The sequence below is a fragment of the Leptonychotes weddellii genome, chromosome 2, assembly GCF_054177405.1.
Source record: "Leptonychotes weddellii isolate Sample4059 chromosome 2, ASM5417740v2, whole genome shotgun sequence".
NCBI classification, from domain to species: Eukaryota; Metazoa; Chordata; class Mammalia; order Carnivora; family Phocidae; genus Leptonychotes; species Leptonychotes weddellii.
In genome coordinates this window covers 81689565-81713604 of record NC_138370.1, presented here as the reverse complement: position 1 = coordinate 81713604, position 24040 = coordinate 81689565, and the positions used below count along the sequence as shown (strand labels likewise).

Sequence of the window (24040 nt, the reverse complement as noted above, 5' to 3'; positions counted from 1 at the left end):
GAAACCATTCTTCGGGTTGCTTAGATTGCTATTCAGAGAGTGAGAAGGAATTACTTGGTATATTCCTTGTGTTTTTATTAAAGCTGCCTGAGGACCGGGGGGGGGGGGGGGGTGCGTGGCTCGATCCCAGGACCTTGGGATCATGACCTGAGCTGAAGGCAGACGCTTAACCGACTGAGCCCCCCAGGCACCCCAAAGTTTTTTTTAAATATGAAAGACTAGAAAATTCCGGAGTTACCTCAGATTTTGATCAGAGGAGGCAGAAGAAGAGTGGAAAAGTATGGGATGACAAAATGGTTGTGGTAGTAGAACCACTTGTAGGAGGACAGTCAGAGGTTGTCTTTGATTTTAGTTTATATCTTAAAGAACATTCTACTTTGTTTCAGAGAAATAGATTGACAACTTACATTTCACAACATAGCGTGTGCAAAGCCCTTAACACTTTTCCTGGGACACGTTGTCTTCACACTGGGATGCTGGGAGAGAGGAGTACCACAGTTACATGGAAGGCAGCATTCCCCACACCTTTTTATGTTGTGGTTTCAGAAAAGAGATCTGATTCTTTGTTTTTCCCATCCAACACTATAAATGGATTTACTCATTGATTCAGCAGGTATTTATTGAGAACCATTATGCTAAAATAGTCTGGGAAATAGGCTTTTATGAATTGTGATATGTGACAAATTAGTATTAATTGTTGAATTAACAGAGGATTCTGAATTACCAATCAATTTAAATAAGTCAGGAATAGCTTAGAACTCTCCCTGAGGCATGCCATATAACCTAGTTGTATAGAAATTAAAGTAAATATGCATTTTGCTATCTGGGCAGATTGCTAGTAGTCACATTGCTACCATGCATCTTGGAGGATGAATAGGCAAAGAAGTCCATCAACAAAGTATAAATCTTCAAAATTAGGGTGCATTCTTTTTGTGATATAGGCAAAAGCGGATTTGTTTGTAGAGGGCTTATATCAGGAAGGACTGGAAGGTAGGGACCAGAGTGTCATGAGTTTACATGATCAAGAAGGAGGTGAGCTTATTATTCAGAAATTCAGAGTCAGCACAACCTAAATAAATCTGGTCTTAAAGGAGCAGCTGTTTCACGATGACTCATTTAAGATGCCTTGCAAAACCAGAAGCTCTAGAACTAGAGCTTGAAGACAGGAAAAGTAACTACAAATGGAGTAACGTTTAATAGCTGGCTCCTAGTAAGTATTGTCCAAAGGAAGCTTGCTTTTTAGTTGTCATCTAGGTATGTTTCTATTGGAATGTGAATGCAGTTTTCCACATTTCACAAAACCAAAAAAGCTCCTGAAATGGGCAAGTTTTCAGGATGATGTTCTTTTGAATCACTAATATTATGCTTATCATGACTAGTAGAGTAGGGATGAAGTTCTTCTAAGAATGAGGAAAGTTACATGCAAAAATCAAATTGATATAAAGTATTACCATAAAATGAGTGGAAGAAATGTCATAAGTCAATACCTAGTGGCTAAAGTATGATTTAAATCAGTAAAAGGCAGGTGCTACTGTCTAGGAAATGATCTGATAGCTGATCTCTTGTGAAATAGACACTGATTTTTATACTCCTCAACTCACATATATAAATAGTGGAGCTAAAACCAAAGGAGCTTAGAAGTTGAGAATTTTTAATGGCAATAGTCATAACTGGAGAAAGAACACTTTTTTTTCTGAATATGCTAAGAGCCAGTGTAAAATAGTAGCATTGTTTCATTGCCGAATGCACCTACATCATCCAGTGATTTCTGTTATGAATGATTTAGATATAATTCTATTGCATTGTAAGAAACAGTTCAGATAAACTCTTGGAATATCTCCAATTTCTATAATTCCCTTGTCAAAAGTACATATAATAAGCAAAAAAAAATTTTTTTTGTATTTTGCCTAAGACTGTCTCTGTTCAGTGATTCCATTTTCTGCTTTAACTATTGGATCAGTTCCTGAGATATTGAATGGCCAAATATATAACAAAAACAAAATATGGTTAAAACTCTTTCTAATGGTTCCCCACCTAAGGGCTATGGACTATGGTAGTGATATGGGAATAGGAGAGCAAGTGTGTGTTTCCACCATACACATTGTTTACATTGTAAGTAAATAATATGCATATGTTTATACTCTTATTTTTTAATAAGAAGTACTGTGGCAGTTACTAACTTCAGAATATTACTGGGTTTATGGAAGCTTTTATCATTATATGTTTTCTCACTCAATTGAACACTAAAAATGCAATTACAATAAAATGGAGAGTCCTCAAAAATTTTTGACTTGGAAAGGAGTTCTCAAACTTGTTACTGGAACAATTCTGGTGTTAGATATGGAAGGACCTCCTTGAGGTTAATTTTTTTTTCTACTTTTTCCTGAGGGGAATATCAGTAGGAGATGCAGCTGGAATATTTTAGGATGTTCTAGATGATATATCTCTTTCCACAAAAATTACATGCCTACATTTAATTATGCAATTCCTTAAATAGGGGAAATTATAATTCTATCCATTTGAAAGTGTATAATCTTTTAAAAACACATTTAGATATAAGCCATATGTTAAACTGAGTAAATCAGGTGTTGAAATAATGTGCTTTACTTTCAAATTAATTACACCAGTATTTTTAAAATTACAACAAATCAGTAGCAGCCAATGTACACCAGAATACATTATCAGGTCCATAGCTCTGTTAGAGGAAGATATTGTTTTGGCACTTGGTAACGTGATAGGATGTTGATAATGAGATGATACTTATAGTATGAGGGCCAGGAGCTTGCCTTTAACCTGTGAGTCAGTATTATCTGCCCATTCATCCACCGGGACCAGTGTTGGCCAGTTGACCCAGAGGATGGGTTGTCCTGTTGACTCTTTAGTGGCACCTCAACTCCAGGAGTTTAGTCATCTTTCTTTGGCCAATATGCACTAAAGATGATTGGCAGCAATTTTAATCTGCACCCACTCTTTTTCCCCTAGCAATGTTCATTCATTCATTCTTACATTGAAAAGTATTTGTGATGTGCCAGGAGCTATGCAAGATGCTGGGGATATAATGGTGAGCAAACACAGACACGATCAAATAATCACACAACTAATATGTAATTACAAACTAAGATAGGTACTGTAGGAAAGGATAAGGGCCATGACGGAGAAGACTCTGATGGGGACTTAGAAAAGGCTGCCCTAAGGAAGCTTGGCTTAAGTAAGATCTAAAGCTATACCAACAGAACTGGTAATTGACAACTGTGTATGATTTAATTTTAAATTAATTAAAATTAAATGAAATATACAATTCAGTTTTTTAGTCACACTAGCCACATTCAAATGCTAAATATCCACAACAGGACAAGTGCCTACTATATTGGACAGTGCAAGTATAGAATATTTGCCTCACTGAACAAAGTTATATAGGACAGCACTGGTCTAAATGATGAATAGGGATCAACCAGCAAAGTGGTAAACAAAACCATTACAGGATGAGAAAAGGCCATGTGCAAAGGATGTATTAGTGAAAGAGACAGTTTACAAACTAAAAGAAGGCCATTGTGGCTGGAAAGAAAATGTGAGAACAGTATAAAATGAAGCTGGAAAGGTAAGTAAGATCAAAAGCTTGTAAGGACTTTGGAACCTTCCCTGAGAATAAAGAGATTTGGGTGGGAGGTGGGAAATGAGTATTACAGGTTGAAAAGAGTTTCAGATCGTTGTAGAGAGAGTCCAGGAAACTATAGGAAGCTTGCTAGGTAGGCAATGTTGAGGAACTCTCTCAGTTTGGGGATTATGAATTCATAATAACACCAATCCTTTCTACAAAAAGGCAGCTCTGGTGTAGAAATAGACAAAAAAGGAGGGTAAATGCAGAGCTTCGATTCTGCCAGAAGAGTGTGGGCTAGGGAATTCAGGGTACTGGCAAGGGTGTTACTGAAATAGGCCATGAGATTTTAGCTGGATAAGGAAACAAGGCATGAAAAAGAGGGCTGATGAATTGGTAGAAAGTGAAGGAGGTCAATGGACTAAAAATCCAAAGTCAGATACAGAATAATCATAGCGGGAGGGACAAGCTGAAGGAGAGGCAGGTGTGGTCAGTGAGCAGGATGTTAACTTTGACAGTGGAAAAATTGCAGAGGATGACAAGATCCAGGTGTGACCCCAAGAGTGGGCAGCTGAGATGGAAAGAAGTTAAGGCCATTAGAGAGGCGGAGAGTGAGACGTGGAGGCCAGACTGTCATATGGGTCAACTCTGAATTCTGAAATCGCTGGGCTTGAGAGGAGTATTGCTAGGAGACTAAAGATGGCAGGCCAAAAGATGAAAACTACTAAAAGGTGGAAAGGAGGTACTATTAGGGAATGTGACACTGACTCAGAGGAGAGGGTTATAAGAGTGTAATGGAGTAAGGGTCTAGAAATGGCTATGGGGGCAATGAAACACCAACTCCCCCTCTGCCTGGTGTGTGAAAATAAACAACCACTATTTGAGAGGTCCACAGGAGAAGTGGTGTCTTCAGGTTTAGTTGGAGCAAGAAGGTGAAAAGACTCTTTAGAGAAGTGGACGATATAGGAAGGTTTGCTGAGTATGGATCATGTGGAGGGCATAGTGGCAGGTTTTAGCAAGTGAGGAGGAATGGAGGACGCATCCAAAGAACAGTAGGAGAATAATCATGCTAAAGGATTAATGACTAAGATGGATTATATTTTGGCATTAATTGGTAAAAAATAAGTTGACAAGCATAGGAGTGGTCACTGGCCCTAATGGTCCAAGGGTTTGGCTCACTTGGCCTGAGGTTGGGGTGTTTCTGCAAAGATTTCTGCACATGCCACTGTTCTGGATGTTCTTGAGTCAGAAGGTGCATTTCAGCCCCTTTACAGCTTAGTGTAGCTTTGGTCCCAGAGCCTTTAATTTCAACACCTGCTAGGTATTGGCAATTTCACAGGTGAGGTATTAAGAATCCCACAGATAGGGGATGAAGGATCCTATGTGAGGTGTTAGAGACCTCAGAGGTTGGGTGTTATCCAACCCCAGAGAATGGGGTATGGGCAATCCTAGAAGATGCGTCTCTATACTCAGACAGCCTGGGGTATCCTGGTCCCAGGAATCTGCAAGTGATATATGCCATATATACATTTTATATATATAGTGCTGTGGCTTATTATTAGGACTCAAGGATTTAGGATTTATTCTGGGTCATCATATATAAGCTTCTCAACCTTTTTGAGTCAACAACATGTCCTCATTAGTCCCTAATTATAGATCAGAGGATCTTATATAAAATATAATCATTGAGCTTTGTAATTTAAGAACTCTGGTTGCAGCATTATTTTCACTTTTTAAATTGTGAAAACTTGCGGGCGCCTGGGTGGCTCAGTTGGTTAAGCGACTGCCTTCGGCTCAGGTCATGATCCTGGAGTCCCGGGATCGAGTCCCGCATCAGGCTCCCTGCTCAGCAGGGAGTCTGCTTCTCCCTCTGATCCTCCCCCATCTCATGCTCTCTGTCTCGTTCTCTCTCTCAAATAAATAAATAAAATCTTTAAAAAAAAAAATTGTGAAAACTTGCATGACCTGCAAGTTATGTGCTATTTTTAGTTAGTTCTAGCAAAATATAGCTGGAGATCTTGTCACAAGATTAACAAACATAAATTATTAGGGAGGTTATTTATTATTTTAATTATGTGACATTATCTTTCCCCACTGACAAAAGCAATCAAGATGACTAAAATTGAATCAGTGAAAATGAACAGATTCCCAAAGGTTATAAGTGTTGTTTTAAAAATGTCATGCATTTATTAAATTTCTTAGATGTTAACCAAGTGAAGTAAAAACCCAGTGGCCCCCTCCTTATGGGTTCAGAATCTGGCTAGTAGTAGACAGAATTCTAGAAATCATCTCATCAATCCTCTCACTTTCTAGATCAGGAAACTGATACTTAGGTCTGTTGCAGTGAATATTTCCAATGACTTTAACCTCTACTGACAAAATGTCAGGCAAGACTTTGATAGTAACAGGCAATGGATGGAATGACAATAATATCGTAAGCATTAAGTCTCCAATATCGCAGGATTTTGGATTACTGTTTTAGCAGTGTCTGGTCCAGTGTCGGAATCCCCTTGAGAGTAGATTTGCGGATGGTCACCTGCTGCTCCTTGAACACTTCCTTGATGGGAAGTGGATTCTCCCAGAGCTGCCCATTCTGTTATGAGGTAGCTATTAATGTTGGAAAGTCTTTACACTGAGTTGGTGTTGTTATGCCTTTGACCCATGGGTTCTACTCTCTGGAGCCAAGACCTCCAAGTGTTTGCAGTAGCAGTTATGTCTGATCTCATTCTCTTCTTTTCCAGGGAGGACATCTGAGTTACGTGTCATATGTGGGGCAAAGGTGAAGTGAAGAAAGAGAGAGAAAATAATGTGCTGTAGCTTATTATAACTCAAGGAGTTAGGATTTATTCTGGGTCATCACATAGAAGCCTCTCAACCTTTCTGAGTCAACAGTGTGTTCTTTTTAGTCCCTAATTGTAGATCAGAGACTCTTATATCAATTATAATCACTGAGCTTTGTAATTCAAGAACTCTGGTTGCAGCACATCTTCAATTTTTAACTTATGAAAGGAGTAGCTATACTGAAAAGAAATCAAATGCTACAAATTGTAATATGAAGGGGAGATTCAATGAAATGCTTTTGTAATAATAAGACTTTTTATTTGTAAAGACTGTGGTCTGAGACACTTAATATCAGAATCTATAGACTTCATGTTGCACTAAAACACAATAATACTCAAGGTATTACAGCTTTGTAATAAAAAAATAAAATTCTTAACAATTATTTAACTGTTTCTTTAGAAAAAGAAAGAAAATATCCCTTCCCACCTCCTCAAATATTAGTTTAAAATTCCAGGAAACAGGGGTGCCTGGGTAGCTCAGTTGGTTGAGCATCTGCCTTCAGCTCAAGTCATGATCTCAGGGTCCTGGGATCGAGCCCCAGGTTGGGCTCCCCACTCTTCCTCGGTCCCTCCCCCTTCTCTACTCCTCCCCCTCTCCCTGCACTTCCCCCTGCTCTCTCTCTCATATAAATAAATAAATAATGTTTTAAAAAATTCCAGGCAACAACTGATATGCTAGGATCTTAGCTAAGATTTAAATTAGATTTGGGGGAAGTTGTGCATATGTCATTTTCAGTAGGTTGCAGACTGTAAAAATATAAATTTACTTTGATTTTTTTACTTTAATTTAAATCCTAGAAGGCACTGTTTTTCTTTATTCTCTAGAAAATATAGCACATGGGTGGTGCTGAAGGGGAGCAGAATTTGTCACCCCAAAATACGCCACTTTGGCCTTGACGATTATTCTGATCTGAAAGCAATCAAAACCCAGCAGATTTAGCAAAATCTCTTTACCTCCATCTTAATAGCCTAAATTTACATTGGAAAGGGGGCCATGTCGGGAAAAGAGCTATTACCATAGATGGACCTTTTTACCTAAGAAACTTATCTGCATAACAGGGCAATCTTTGTTTTCTAAACATCTCTTCAGTCTTTCTCTGAATGGCCCTCCTTCCCTTGGTAACGCCAGACTCCTACCCCTTTCTTTAGCTCTGGTTGTTCTATACCCTGCTTTTTGAATTACTTGGCTGCCTTTTGAATCTTCATACATTTATGGAGCGCCTGTATGTAAATAATTTTGTTTTTCTTCCATTAATCTGTCCAGGATCAATTTAATTATTAGATCAGCCAACCTATAAGGGAAGAAGGGAAAATTTTTAGAACTTCACAATGCTTATTTAAATATCCACTGATACAATTGTCCTGATAAATTTAAAATATAAAATTACTTATTTTCTAAACACAGAGACAGATGAATACACACATTCATCTGACAAATCAAGCCATGCAGATGTTGATGTTTGTTCAAAGACTGATTTACCTACAGACAAAAAGTATTTTTAAAACACAGTCTAAGAAACCAGAGACAAATCGCTTGAAATGGAATTTTATTACAAATTGCTTTGAGTCTGGTGGGATTTTCAAATTCTGACCATAACTAGCTTTGGTTCTATGTAAATTTGCTGTTAAAAGGTTTCACTATGTGTAGACCAATAGCCCTTATTCACCCACCCTTTACATGTCATTTTGCATGGTGAGAACAGGAGAAATGTGAATTCTATTTATTAGATTGCCCATGGGAAGGAGGCTCGGTGAAAAACATTTTTGCTAAGTGTTTGCTATTTATTTGCTAGAATGATAGTGATGTTAAACTTGGGAGATAAGTGTAGGTGCATGTTAAAATTATATTTGGTAATTAGGTTATTTTACACAATAACCATTGATTTTATTTAGACTCCACTACATCCTAGGCATCTTGCCAAATGTTGGAAAGAGTATGAAGATAAGATAGTTCCCATCCCACACTGTGACTGGTGAAACCAATGCTGAGAAATAATTATGATACAGCATGCTATCTTATAGGATGTACAGAAGGTTATAATACAGCATAACATACTGTAACATAGTAGAAACATAGTAGAAAGTTTCAAATACAAGTTTCCTGCTGAGTGAAGACGTTGAAACAATATCCACTAAATCATGAAGAAAATTTTAAAGTCAGGGATGCCTGGACGTCTGCATTCCTCCCAGGTCATGATCCTGGTGTCCTGGGTCCAGCCCCGCATCGGGCTCCCCCTGCCTGCCGCTCCCCTTGCTTGTGCTTGCTCTCTGACAAATAAATAAAATCTTTTATTTTTTATTTTATTTTATTATTTAAGATTTTATTTATTTATTTACAGAGAAAGAGACAGAGAGAGAGGGAACCCCAGCAGGGGGGAGGGGGAGAGGGAGAAGCAGGCTTCCCGCGGAGGAGGGAGCCCGATGCTGGGCTCCATCCCAGGACCCTGGGACCACGACCTGAGCCGAAGGCAGACGCTTAACGACTGAGCCACCCAGGCGCCCCAAATAAAATCTTTTAAAAATAAATTAATTAATAAAGTTTAAAATATTTGTGGGGCACGTGGCTGGCTCAGGGGGAAGACCACGCGACTCTTCATCTCCAGGTAATGAGTTCGAGCCCCAAGTTGGGTGCAGAGATTACTTAAATAAATAAATAAACTTTAAAAAAAAAAGTTGTAAAATGAAATGAGCCACCTCTTTCAAAATCTTTAATTTTACATGTTTCTTATTTTAAACAAAGTATATTGTTTCATTCTAGCTTTCTGTAAGAGTTTTCAGAGAACTTTATGGAAGAGATACTTTTGAGCTAGACCTTGAGGAAATGAAGGTTTTCTGAGCAGGAAAGGAGCAGAATAATCTTCAGGCATAGGGGCCTGCATAAGCAAAGGCAGGAAGCTGTGGTGTGTTTGGGGAATGGGAAGCTAACTGGGGCATGAGGTGGGTAATGGTAGCAGTTGTAGTTAGAAAGTTCTGAGTCAGAGCCAGTTTGCTAAGTGTCTGATTACATCCTCAGGCAGTGGAGAAACAGTGGACGGTTTTTTGTTTTGTTTTATTTTAAAAATTGTATTTGTAAATAGTATCAAATTAACAGAAAAGTTGCAAGTATAAATAGCACAAGAAACGCCAATATATATATCCTTTACCCAGATTCCCTTACTGTAAATATTTTGTCCCATTTGTTTTTCATTTGATTTCTCACTCTCCTTTTTATTATGCACATTTTTTTCTGTACCATTTAAGAGTAATCATGGCCTTCTTCTACAGAATACTTCCGTGTGGTTTTCCTAACAATAGGGATACTCTCATCATAATCATAGAATGAGGGGCACCTGGGTGGCTCAGTTGTTAGGCATCTGCCTTCGGCTCAGGTCATGATCCCAGGGTCCTGGGATGGAGCCCTGCATCTGGCTCCCCGCTCCGCGGGAAGCCTGCTTCTCAATCTCTCTCTCTCTCTCTCACTGTCTCTCTCTCTCTGTCAAAATAAATAAATAAAAAATCTAAAAAGTAAAAATAATAAGAATAATAATCATAGAATGTTTATCAATTTTAAATGTAATCCTGATATAATACTTTTTATCTAATCTGGAATTCACACGCCAATTTTGTCGACTGAAATAGTGACATCTTTTATAACATTTTCTCCCTTCCAGTGAAAGATCCATTCTAAGATAAAGTATTGTATTTAGTTGTTGTGTCCTTTTACTCTTTTAATCTAGAACATTTCTACAGCCTTTCTTTGACTTTTATGACATTGACATTTTTGAATAATATAGCCCTCCTTCTTTTTTTAATAGAGGGGGCTTCATTTTGATGTGGAGGATTTTATATAGGGGGTTGCATAATCAGACATGGGTTTTAGAAAAAGTCATTCTGGAAGCAATGTTAAGGATGGATCTGAAGTTAAGAGAGTATTGTTTTGGTAATGAGATAGGAAGCTACTGTTGGCCAATATTACCTTCTAGGCTGGCAGGAGTAGATTCTGGCTCTGGCCAGGATCCCTGGAAGTTGGGGCAGGTGTAGGAACCAAGGCAAAGGGATTCAAAGTCTGAGTCCTGGGTAAGGTTGCTTCTAGAATAGTGTAAAATGTCAAGTCCACAAAGGTTGATGGAGAAGCAAGACCCAGACCTAAAACAGTGGGCTTGAATTTCAGATTATAGCATAAATCAGATTAGATAGTGGCGTTCTTTCTGAAGAATAGTTTTAAATGCATAGCTGAGCTTACAATTAAGGGAAGTAAATCCCTGAGTACTAAAAATTAAAAGGGAAGAGAAATACCAAAAACTAGGCATGAACTGATATTCTAGCAAACTTGAGGGGAGGTTTCTGGTCTTGGATATGACCTATGAAAACCTACAAAAATGCAGGAAATTAGGCCTTGATTGCCAGTGAAGTAGTTAGAACTGAGATCCTTGCATAAAGCCAGGATCAATAAGGGCTATACCCTCCATAAAAGAAAAAAAAAATCAACTATGGGCACTAGGAGGTGATAAAAATGTTTGCCTGTCTTGGCCTGGGCTTTGGGTGGAGGAAAAAAAAGAAAGCTTCATGTAGGTTTGGTTTGAATTTACACTGGATGGTCTAGGAATATTTCAGCCTAGAAATCCACATAAAAAGACCCTGTGAGTGATAACACAGATTTGGCCGATAGAGGCAGATGGAAAACTGCTTGGGAGGGACAAATAATCCATGCAGGATTCCTACAGATAAAGTCTTGCTGAAGATGAGCTCAATCAAAAACTATAAGGTACACGTAGAGGAAGAGAAACTCCACCATGAATAAGAAGCCACAGAGACAACAAACAGCAGAATTAAATTCCCAGTAACTTCAAATAATAGAACTACTGGCTTAAGACTAGAAGGTGAGCATGAAAAATAGTTAAAGACCTAAAAGAATTAATTTAAACCATAAGAAAAGTATAAGATACTTGAAGATTAAAAGACAGGAAAATTTGAAAAATGAACAAGATAGAACTTTTTTTTCTTATTTGTGAGAGAGAGAGAGATCACAAGCAGGGGAATCGGCAGGCAGAGGGAGAAGCAAGCTCCCTGCCGAGCAAGGAGCCCGATGCGGGGCTCTATCCCAGGACCCCAGGATCATGACCTGAGCCCAAGGCAGGCGCTTAACCAATAAAGCCATCCAGGTGTCCAAAGATAGAAATTCTCAAAATATAAAATATAGTTGTTTAATTTTAAAACTCAGCTAAATAGAAATTTTTTTACAAAAAAAGGAAAATTAGTAAATTGGAAGATAAAGATATTTAAAAGAGTAAAAGATATGAAGAATGAGAATTACTTGGATTACTGGAAAAAAAGAATACAGATAATCAGGGAGACATAATATTCAAAGAAATAATAGCTGAGAATTTTCCAGAATAGATTAAAGACATGAGTCCTCAGATTCTGAAAGCACAATGAGACCCAAATGAAAATATATACTTAGACACATTGTGGGGATATTGTAAGAAAAAAAAATTAAAGGAAAGAAAATATATTAAAAGTAAGCAGAGAAAAAAGACATTTATCTTTAAATGTTAATTACCCTGATAGCAACAGTAGAAGCCAAAAGAATAAAGTAATAAAGTATTATCTTGAAAATGCTGAGAAAAAAATAACTGTTTACCTATAAATCCAACTCTGATAATCATTCAAGAACATGAGAAAAAAAGAACATCTCTGGACATACGAACACCCAACATAAGCATACGTTTTTATATATATATATATATATATATACGTATACATATATACAATCAACTCAGTAACAATTTCTGAAGGATGTACTTCAGGAAGAGAAATTTTGCCCAATTTAAGTGCAATAAAGAATGATGAGCAAAGTAATTGTTAAATATGTAACTGAATAAACATGTAATTAAATAACAATATCTGGGTCACCAGGGTGGCTCAGTCGTTAACCATCTGCCTTAGGCTCAGGTCATGATCCCAGAGCCTGGGATCAAGCCCCGCGTCAGGATCCCTGTTCAGCGAAGAGCCTGCTTCCCCCTCTGTTACTTCTCTCGCTGTCTCTCTTTCTCTGTCAAATAAATAAATAAAATCTTAAAATAAATAAATAGGTAACTATATAATTTTGGGTTAATACAGAGAAAGAACTAAAATTCAGACAACAATTACATGTAACAAAGAAGGGATGATCAAAGTTAAAAGGGTGTAAGTTTCTTGCATTGTTTAAAAAATTGGTAGAGCAATTGACTTTAAGTATATGACTTTATTTTTTAAATTTAAGGATAAACACTAAGAGAATAGTTACCGAACAAAGCATTAGTTGGGGGGGGGCGGGGAATAGGGAAAAACTGTAATTGATCCAAAAGAGGGTTGGAAAGAATTTTTATTTTTAAGATTTTGCTTATTTATTTGAGAGAGACACACACACACAGAGCATGAGCATGAGCAGGGGGAAGAGCAAGGGGGAGGGGAACAGAGGGAGAGGGAGAAGCAGACTGCCCACTGAGCGGGGAGCCCAACATCAGGCTCCATCCTGGAACTCCAGGATCATGACCTGAGCTGAAGGCAGCCACTTAACTGACTGAGACACCCAGGCGCCCCAGAAAGAACTTTTTAAAAGAAAAAAAACCCAGGCATATAAATGGACTAAATGCTCCAGTTAAAGGCAGTTGGACTGGGGAAAAAAGAAATCATCTTTATACTCTTTATAATAGGAATACCTAAAATTTAAAAGCATAATTTGAAGTAAAAGAATTGAAAATAAAATAGGCAAATTCTAAACAAAAGAAATCTGTTCTATATTAATATCAAACAAAATATTCTTTAGGGAATGGAATATCATTGGGGATTAAATAATAAGAGGAACAATTCTCAGGACAATATAACAATTTTTTTTATAGATCTTATTTTTAGGTAATCTCCACACCCATGTGGGGCTCGAACCTGCAACCCTGATATCAATAGTCACATGCTCCATCAACTGAGATAGCCAGGCGCCCCTGCAATATAACAATTTTTAAGTAGGGCTAATAACATAGCTTTAAATTATACAAAGCAAAACTAGACGGAGTTATACTGGGGAGACAGGTATAGAAACAAGCAATAAACAAGTTGATTGGAGGTGAGTGCCTGTGAAACCTCTAATTAGAGATGTTAAAGGCACTTGGACATAACTAGTATCTAGGCTGGTTTAGATCTAAAAATTTGGAAGTAGAAGGATGTATTACCCCAACTTCAATAGATTCTGGACTTCTTTTTTTTTTTTTTTTAAAGATTTTATTTATTTATTTGAGAGAGAGAATGAGATAGAGAGAGCATGAGAGGGGGAGGGTCAGAGGGAGAGGGAGAAGCAGACTCCCCGCTGAGCAGGGAACCCGATGTGGGACTCGATCCCGGGACTCCAGGATCATGACCTGAGCCGAAGGCAGTTGCTTAACCAACTGAGCCACCCAGGCGCCCTAGATTCTGGACTTCTTGAGGAGAAGAATTATACTCAACTTTGAAGGACCCTTGTGCCTATTACAGTGCATTTTACAAGTGCTCGGTAAGGGTTAAATTGAACATATTCTCATAGATTCTGATTTTTTTTAGGATGTACACATTTTTAGTTCTAGAGATTAATATTTACTAAATGAATACTAAGGGGACTGTAAGAAAGGTTTGAGATATGGTTCTTGCCTTTAGGAATATTGTAATTCATTTGGGAGATTTTAAGACCCCAGTAATTTGAAAAATTTAAAAGTAATAATCAGTTGTCCATAATCAAGTTTTAACTGCTGTGGTATTTGAATGAGAAGAGAAAGAAAGTTCACCAAAGATTTGAGATATTGGAGAAAGCTGTATATAGGTGAAATTTTAGTTGGTCCTTGAAAAATGGGCATCTTTGGTTTAAAAAGAGAGAGAAGAGAACATTTTGATTTGAAAAACAGGCATAAAGGTTCAAAGGCAGAAATTATTGTACCTATTTGTGTGACATTGATGATGCTAGTTTCAGTGTAATATAAGTGCTAAGGAGTGGTAAGAGAGAAAGCCCGATTGTGTTCCCTCTCTCGGTTTCTCTCTCTGTCAAATAAATAAATAAATAAAATAAAAAGGAAGTGGCTAGACCCAAAGCCTTTAGTGTGTTGCCCTTAGGATGACTTTAGTCTTTTTTTTTTTTTTTAAGATTTTATTTATTTATTTGACACAGAGAGAGAGAGAGCACAAGTAGGCAGACAGGCAGGCAAAGGGAGAGGGAGAAGCAGGCTCCCCGCCGAGCAGGGAGCCCGATGCGGGGCTCGATCCCAGGACACTGGGATCATGACCTGAGCTGAAGGCAGACGCTTAACTGACTGAGCCACCCAGGCGCCCCTGACTTCAGTCTTTTGTTATTTATTTTATTTTGCACAAAACTGTGTCCTGCATTTTTATGTAAATATCCACCATATAATCTGTCAATACTTTATTTCATGTTGATTTTTACCCTATGCATGGTCTTTTTGTTTGTTTATTCATGTTTATTAACTTTATAAGCAAACATAAACTAATGTTTCATGTTCAAAACATTGACAATAGGGGTGCCTGGGTGGCTCAGATGGTTGGGCTTCTCTGTCTTTGGCTTGGGTCATGATCTCCAGGTCCTGGGATCGAGCCCCATGTCAGGCTCCCAGCTCAGCGGGGAGTTTGCTTCTCCCTCTTCCTCTGCCTCTCCCCTGTTTGTGCTCTCCCTTTCTCCCTCTCAAATGAATAAATAAAAACTTTAAAAAAAACATTGACAGTAATCTTCCTATATACCATTTTTCCATCCCACATTCCTCCCCCCCCACACCTAATATAACCACTATTCTTTGCACTTTTGTATAGTGTTATCACTACATGTATACACAAAACTACTAAGTAAATTCCTTAGTTCCTTTTTAATTTTAAAGTGGCTTTTATGCTGGAAGTAATCCTTGGAACTTACTTTTTAAAAAATATTTATTTATTTATTTATTTATTTATTTATTTATTTATTTATTTATCTGAGAGAGAGAGAGAGCATGCCCACGAGCATACAAGCCAGGCGAGGGGCAGAGGGAGAGGGAGAGAAGCAGACTCCCCGCTGAGCTTGGAGCCTCCCAGGACCCTGAGATCATGACCTGAGCTGAAATCAAGAGTCGGAGGCTTACCCGACTAAGCCATCTAGGCACCCCTGGAACTTAACTTTTTCACATGATATTTTGTTAAGAATCATATTCTGTGTGTAGTTGTAGTCCATTTTAACTGTTTACAGCCTTCCATGTCTGACTATGCCACACCTGTCAATGGTTATTTAGGCTATTTCCAAATACTTTAGTCTATTTTAAATAGTGTTAGTATTACCATTTGTACATGTCCACTGGTATTACAAGGACTTCTGTGGGGTACATTTCTACTTAATATTGATTTAAAAGTCTTTCTGTAGAGCATAGCACATTAGAATGACATTAGGCAAATGTTCTGATGGTGGAATTTCAAGTCTAAAATAATCAACATCTTTTCCTAAGAGGAACAGATTTAAATACCACCCTAGGAGTCTTATATAATATAGTGTGCACTCAAGGTAAGGATTATTTACCAAATGTTTTCTTGGGGGCCAAAATTATAAGCAGTAGTTGATGTCAGATTTTTGTCCCAGTGACCCAATTTAATGTCAATGTTATTTTCAGGATACAAAAGGAAAACTGAGGACCAGAGGGAAGGGAAAGAGATACCAGGTTAATTGAAGCTTAGGATTGCTTGGCAGCTAGTCCAGAATAATTCACTTTCATCTCCTTTGAGGGTCTTACCCTACCTAGCAGCCCTCCTTGTGTGAGAGTGAACAATATGAACAAAGAGAACCAAGGAAAAGGGCTCTGTCAGATTTCTTCTCTCAGAATCTGTTGATTGTCTACTAAGAAAAGTTTCTTACTCTTAAGAGGTTCTGAGCTTAAAAGTCTTGTCTCTTTGTGAACATGTAAGAAAGAACCCTTTTCTGCATGTGTGTATGTGTGCAGACATGGGCATGGACATGCAAGGGAAAAGTGAACGCTGGACAGTCACAGAAACGATCCTGCTGGGGCGCCTGGGTGGCTCAGTCGTTAAGCGTCTGCCTTCGGCTCAGGTCATGATCCCAGGGTCCTGGGATCGAGCCCCGCATCGGGCTCCCTGCTCAGCGGGAAGCCTGCTTCTCCCTCTCCCATTCCCCCTGCTTGTATTCCCTCTTTCGCTGTGTCTCTCTCTGTCAAATAAATAAATAAAATCTTAAAAAAAACCCAAAAAACGATTCTGCTACTCTCTCTATTATTGTCCTTTTGTTTTTTTTGAGGTAGTACAAAATCTTTTCACTTAAATGAAAATCATTCCTATACCTTAAATAACAATAACTTTAGGGGCACCTGGGTGGCTCAGCCGTTAAGCGTCTGCCTTCAGCTCAGGTCATGATTCCAGGGTCCTGGGATCAAGCCCCGCATCGGGCTCCCTGCTCAGCGGGAAGCCTGCTTCTCCCTCTCCCACTTCCCCTGCTTGTGTTCTGTCTGTCGCTCTTTCAAATAAATAAATAAAATATTATTTAAAAAAAACAATAACTTTATTGCTGAAATTTCCCATTCATTTTTACTTGCACAATCACACCAGAAACCATGCACATTATTTAGTGAAACTACCTAATTTCCTGCTTGAAGCAAGCATCTGAGCCTTTGTGCCCAATGACAAACCTGTCTACCCCCTTTCATACCTACCACCCATGGTATTATGATGGAAGGGAAGGAATGGTTATCTAAGTAGGTATGTTTGTGGAAAATGAGGAACACACCGAGGGCCAATGGATTACCAGTGCTACACGGGTCTTCTGTCTTACAGTGGGGTCTTCTTTGACAGGAGCTCAGGGAAGAATCTTGTGGTCTCTGACTTCTAGTCATTTGCTATACTCCCATTCTTCTTTTCTTTTTGGAAAATAGGTTTTTTAAAAAAGTTAAATAGTGTACAAATGCCATGCATTTAGGTGGAACACAGTGCCAATGCATTACCAATTATTCCAAGCCTACACATAAAACATACATAAGGAAAATATTGTTTCTGAATTGCAAGGTGTGTTCTACAAGGAGATATATTTTTTAAATATTTTATTTATTTATTTGAGAGAGAAAGAGTGCACAAAAGGGGGTAGGGCCAGAGGGGGAAGCAGACTCCCCCACTGAGCAGGGAGGGAACCCAATGCAGGACTCGACCCTGGGACTTCAGGATCATGACCTGAGCCGAAGGCAGTCGCTTAACCAGCTGAGCCACCCTGGCGCCCTACAAGGAGATATTTAAATCAAGAAAGAAACAGCAGAGGTTCCTCCTTATTTGGATAGCACTTTAGGACGTAACAAGGAACTGCAGCCCTTTTTCCTCACTATATCAAATGAGGATGCATTCCCCAATTTGTTTACCGCCCCCACAGAAGAGCTGAACTAAGTTGCATCCAATTAAGGTCTGCGCTTGCAAGTACATTACTATAGAGTCAATATTATTTGGAAATTCTATATGTAATCTCTCTTCAGCATGTATCTAAACATAATATTAATATTTAAGGTTTATAGACTCAGCCCTATAAAATAATATTATCATTGCCTGTTTATTCACCTCCAGTTTTCCTCTAACAAAATATTAAAATTTGATTGTAAATATATAGAGAGTAGAAAAAGTGAATTCCTCTTGTGAAAAGAGCATTAACTAGAGCATTCTGATTCTCACTAGAATTAGTGCAGCAATTTTTCTATAGATAAAAGAACCTCTTATCTTACAAAGAGCTGCATTAATTACAGCCTGAGATTCTGTTTCACGCATCCTCTTTTAGAGCCAAAGAGAGAACAGAAAAAATGTGTGCTGTTGGAAGTCTGTACTCCCATTTTCTTTTTCTTTTTTGCAAATAGCTTTTCTGAAAGGTAAATAGTACACAAATGCTATGAGTTTAGGTGGAACACGGTGCCAAAGCAATACTAATTATTCCAACAACAGCAGTAGCTATAACTCTGAAAGCAAAAAACAAATTCCAATGTTATGAGTAACTTTGCTGATCATAATAAAAGAAGATGAAATTTAATGTCAATAGCAGTATGAGTGTAGGAGGTAATTCCATTTCATTTTCTTTTCAGACAAAACAGAAACGGAACATGGAGATACAAGCAAATGAAAAAATCCCAGGTAATAAAGACTATAGAGATATCTGTGATCTACATTGAGGCCAAAAGCTTTGGTTTTAGAGCTATAAAAGGCAGTTTCCACTTTCTAGAATCTATATTAAGACCTATACTTCCTTGTGTGTCAACTATACTCAAATAAAATAAAAGAAAAAAGACCTATACTTCTTATTTCCTCCCATCACCCATATTGGGTGATGGTGACCAACCAATAAATGGACACAGAGGAGGAAAGTGAGAATAATTTATTGAGCAGACATTCACTATAATATCAATACTATTGTGCATGTAAAATTTACCAATACAAGCTTCCTGTTTTCTTTGCACCTCTTCATGACCTTTGTTCCCTTTCCTAATTATCACCAACCCTTGTCCAAGCTTTGTCCAATGATTGGTTTGTCCTGCTCCCTTTCCGACCTGGGCCGGTTCACCCCTCCTTAGGCAACCTGGTGGTCCCCTGCTCCCGGGAGGTCACCATATCGATGCCGAACTTCGTGTGGACACCCGATTGGCATAGCACACTACAGCCCAGAACTCCTGGGCGCAAGCGATCCTCCTGCCTCAGCCTCCCGAGTAGCTGGGACTACAGGCGCAAGCCACCGCGCCCGGCTCCGATGATTGGTTTGTGTCAAACATTGTGTGTGTGCAAGCCTGCCATGTAATGGTACTGCCTACGTGCTCAGGTTTGGGAAAATGTCTTTCCTCATTTATTCGTGCATCTGTAAAGAAAGCCAGGATATTCTTATGCACTGTTACTATAGACCATGTTCTCTATACCACCATTCCAGGAAAAGAATCAGGTGAAATGGAATACTTAGAAGATAGTAGGGAATTAAAAGTAGCAGTAGATAAGCATAATTCTACAAGTGAAAACCCAGATAATAGCCCTAAGACTATTCTCTAAGAATCCTGAGATAAATAAACATATTGAATGCGTTAAAATACCTGAACCCAGTGTATGGAATTGAGATTCATTGAAGTAAAGCCAGTTTCCCTTTGATGGTTTGGAATGGGTTCAGATTTGCAAATGGTGTTGCCTTGTATGGTAGAAAGGACACAACAAATCTAGTTTTGAATTTCAGATCTGCCATTTATTGGCTGATGACCTTGCCCAAGCACCCTTCTAATTCTCAGTGCTCTTCCACAATGCAGAAAATGATACTAACCTTGTAGAGCTATTGGTGTGGGTAGAGATAGTGTAGAAAGTATCTAGAATGGTACCTGGTACAGATGGGCTGAAAAGCAGGGAGCTTTTGTCGTTACTGTTATTAATCATCTTGGCACACTACTTTTTCATAAAATCTCTAATATTATAATGAATATAGAGACCCTATTAACTTGTAATAATAAAATAATAAAATGCCTTAAATTCAGAGACCACTTTTGATCCAAAGTACTCAAAGCCTATTTCTATTTCTCTGCTTAGTTCTATAAAGGGAAAGATATACTACCATGGAGAACATGGGGACATCCAATACAGGTAGAGGGGTAGGACAGGATATCACTGTCCGGCTACAGTCTGGCTGCCCTTCTTCCAGCAGCCAATCCAGACTAAGTGAAGAAACAAAATGGCACCGTGAGGAAGGTGAGCAAAAGGAAAAGGATCAAACTGTTCACATTTTAGGCCACCAGGGATGTCTTAAATGATCCCACGAAATACAAATCACTTCAAATCACCTGAAAAAAATTAAAGAATTTTGGAAAATGAGCAATTTACATAGAAGCTAAGAATTGAAGCAAAGATCTGGATTCCTCTCAAAAATCATTTTTAAAAAATTTTGTCCAGAATTAGCCCAGTCATTGCTTCCGTTCTCAGCTTTTCTCAAGCTGTAGAAACAGAGCCAAACTTAGTTCCTTCAGGTTTCTTGCTGGCTGCAAAATGATGAGGCCCTTCATCTCCTCCCTGGTGTTGCAATCCTTTCTCTGTGCGATTGCCTCATCCACCACCTGCCTCACGCCAACACTTTGCCTACTATTTTCTTTTCTGTCCCTCCTTCCCGTGTGGCCACTAGGCCGGCTTGCCAGCAGTGGATTGGCCAGGAGCGGTGGGCTGTCATGTGACCAAATCCAGGCGGCTGTAAAGCACCTTATTCTGAGTTTTCCATGACGCACCTGCTGTGGTCACATTGGCTCCCAAGCAAATAAATGGTCAAATCTTTTCCAAAGTGGTTTTGACAAAGAACAACTTAAACTGCCAAAGATGTTGACACATGGGCTGTTATCTAGGAGAGTGAGTAAAGCAACCCATTTGAACAACAAGAACAGATAAGGCCCACCTCTTTGTCCGCTTGCCTTTTTACACTGGTATTCCTGTGGAGACAAAGGGAAAGAAGAAAAGGAAACAAAGGCAGATCTTTAGTGCTGGCTGTCCCAGGGTTGATTAGGATGCTGATCGGTGTGGCAGGTTTCTAGGTTCTCACCCAACTTCTTGGCTGCGAGTCAAAGGATTGAACAGTGCGCTTTGTAAATAGTAGTGTACAAAGCCGGTCTAAAAATAGTGCATTTCCAGGGTCTGAATTGGGTGAGTGGAATGAGTGGCAGAGGCCGTATTGTACAAGACAGATTACAAGCGAGTTACTCGACGGTACTTGATATGCAGGGTTATTCACATGCTTCATCTGGTTTGGTTAAATAATGCAAACACATTTACCGATCTACATGCTCATTTTGTTTATTTGTGCTCTAGAGAGCTCGTGTGTGTTTAGGACAGACAAATGTACATGTTCTATTTTCTGACAATCAGACAAAGCTCTCCCGGATGAGGTAAAGAGCTGAGTTAAATAGTGGAGCCGACACTCCTGAGAATCGCTGATGTGACACTCTGGTGGTTGTTAATGACAGGTTTCCTGCTGCACTTGCTGCCCTAAAGGATTTTTGCTGAAGGTGGGAATCAACAAGAGGCTCTGACAACCAGTGGGACTGCTAGGGCTGGCTGAGATCTCTCTTGAAACCACGTGTGCGAAGGCTTGTGCCTCACTAGAAGTTTTTCACCATGATAGCAGCTGGGCTTGTTCTTCCTCCCCCGACTCCTGTGGCCGGGCTGTGGGGACAGCCAAGGTGAGGTGCTCGTCCCTAGACCAGAGCAGACCTTGCAGATGACAGCTGTGGAAGCCAGGGTCGCAGAAGACTCAGGTGCAGGGAGAAGCCTAAAGGAATTTTGAGTAGGAATATTATTTTCTGGGGCACCTGGGTGAGCTTCTGCCTTTGGCTCGGGTCATGATCCCAGGGGCCTGGGATCGAGTCCCACATCGGGCTCCCTGCTCAGTGGGGAGCCTGCTTCTCCCTCTGCCTGCCACTCCCCCTGCTTGTGCTCTCTCTCTCTCTGTCAAATAAATAAATAAAATCTTAAGGAATATTATTTTCTGAAATGAAAGTGCTGGGAAAGTGTTTTGCAGTCTTTTGAAAGCAAAAACCACCCCACCTAATGTTGTCAGCCATTAAATGGTGGTTATTCCTATACGCTTTGAGGAAAGAAATTTTCTCATACCAAAGTACAATATAATTATTTCCTACATAAATAATCATCTTTTAGGCAGTTTGGAGACCTTATTATTTAATGCAGTGTGGAAACTCTTGGGCGAAGCCCTCATTCTGGCAGGTTGGTTTCCAAAAATTTTAGAAGACGGAAACTGAGAACAGGAACAGTGCTTGAAGTAATTGGATTAGGGAAACACCTTATAGAGGATAACACCCCCCTCCCCGCCCCCGGCATATCCCTTTGGCAAACATCTTTCCTACCCAAATTTCATGCCTTTAATCTGATACAGTAAATTGGGTCTGACAGTCTCTAGGAGCATACATGTTGGTGCTCCTCTCTCCCCTCCTTACGCTCTGTGGCTTTAGGAAAGTTACATAAGCACTAACTCCCCAGTTTCCTCATCCGTACAACAGTCAGAACAGTACCCACCTCATTAGGTACATAGTTGTGAGGATTCAATGAGGTAATGTAAGTAAAGCAGTTGGCCTGTGGTAATGAATGGTCATCACAATGAGATGCAATTAACATTCCTGGGCATAGCCTCTTACCTGCCTAATAACATCCTCTTCTTTCTAAATGGGTATCATCTCCCAGGCTGAACACTATGCAAATGTCTAATTCCTTCTGTGAATTACCACCACCATCATTATTATTATCCTTCAGCTGTTGAAGAAGGAACACTTCAGAAAGCTTTAAGTCAGACATTCCATTCCCTACCATTTCCCTCTTTATCACCATCTACATGATAATGGGAGTTAATTTCTCTTTACAGCTATCTTGGAAGATAACATAAATCATTATTTTGGTTATTCTGGATTTTCTCAATCTGGCTTTTATTTCTTATGCTAAGGAATTGTGATTTTTTTTTCAATAAAGTAGATATTTACTTACATCCCCAAAGAGTCTGGGAAACAATATAAATTTCATCTCTTATTTGAGCCTGAATTTTTCAAATGAATGAGGGATATAACTGGATAGTCTTTTGGGGGGGCACACCCTCGGACATGAGCAAAGTGAGCTCTGAAAGAGCCTGATGTAGTTATGGAGACGTGATAAGCCAAATAACTTCCTAAAGGTCATGGTCACAGCAAAAACATTTACTCACCATGTTTGTAAAGTTAAGAAGAGCACTATAAATGGAAAAACCAAACTGTGCAAAACAAAATGTAGATGATATCTCTGCTGGTAATTGTTTTCAAGATTTGCTTTCAGTATCTGTACTACAGTGTTGGTATTTTTTTTTTCTTTAAAATTTTATTTATTTCTTTGAGAGAGAGAGAGAGTGAGCGCAGCAGGCAGAGGGAGAGGGAGAAGCAGACTCCCTGCTGAGCAGGGAGCCTGATGTGGGGCTCAATCCCAGGACTCCGGGATCATGACCTGAACTGAAGGCAGATGCTTAACCCACTAAGCCACCCAGGCGCCCCTGTACTACAGTGTTTTAAATTCATTCCAAAAAGAGGGATCACTGTTACTACCACAACTTTTAATGATTATCATCCAAAGTTAATTAAGTTCTTATAAAGAAAATCTTTTCAGCCAAATATATGAAAGTATTGGAATTGACCCGTTTATAAAATTCTCACATCACGATACTTAAAAATCATATCAGAAAGACAAAGGATTCTGATAATTGTCCAAGTTCAATTTTCACTGGACCAACTAAATGAATTCCTTTGCCTTCTCTGCAGAGGGGGCCCAATCTTGCTTCTAAGGGGCTTTTCTCAAAGGGATAAAATGTACAAACACAGCAACTAAAAGATTGACGCTTCTCTTTCAATTCATTTGAGATTGGTTTTGTTTTATTGTAAGTCTATCTACTAATGTGCTGACTGGGTTCTAAGTATTGAGAGGGATTAAAAACTATACCTGTGCTCATGAGTCTTGTTGGGCAAGAAATTACTTTCATCTAAAAACTACTGAAGACTGTGTCCATAAGTGTCCAATTACATTCAACCAGCTGCTAAAATAATGTCAGAAATCACCAAGGGTATGGACAGTCAACCCCAAG

At 39.0% G+C, this 24040-nt stretch overlaps 1 protein-coding gene across 8 annotated transcripts in view; it reads left to right on the top strand.

Annotated features, from left to right (window-relative positions):
• JADE1 (jade family PHD finger 1) overlaps positions 1 to 24040 on the top strand; it is a 281646-nt gene that overhangs the window by 63613 nt on the left and 193993 nt on the right. For 5 of the 8 annotated variants that reach the window (XM_081811882.1, XM_081811886.1, XM_081811880.1 and 2 more), the window contains one exon: positions 18510 to 18558. The exons of 1 other annotated variant lie outside the window; for it this stretch is intronic. In XM_081811882.1, the coding sequence (XP_081668008.1) occupies positions 18510 to 18558 (49 nt within the window). Of the gene's footprint in view, positions 1 to 18509; positions 18559 to 24040 lie in introns of those variants that run through there. 2 more of the 8 variants (XM_081811887.1, XM_081811899.1) reach the window with 2 other exon arrangements.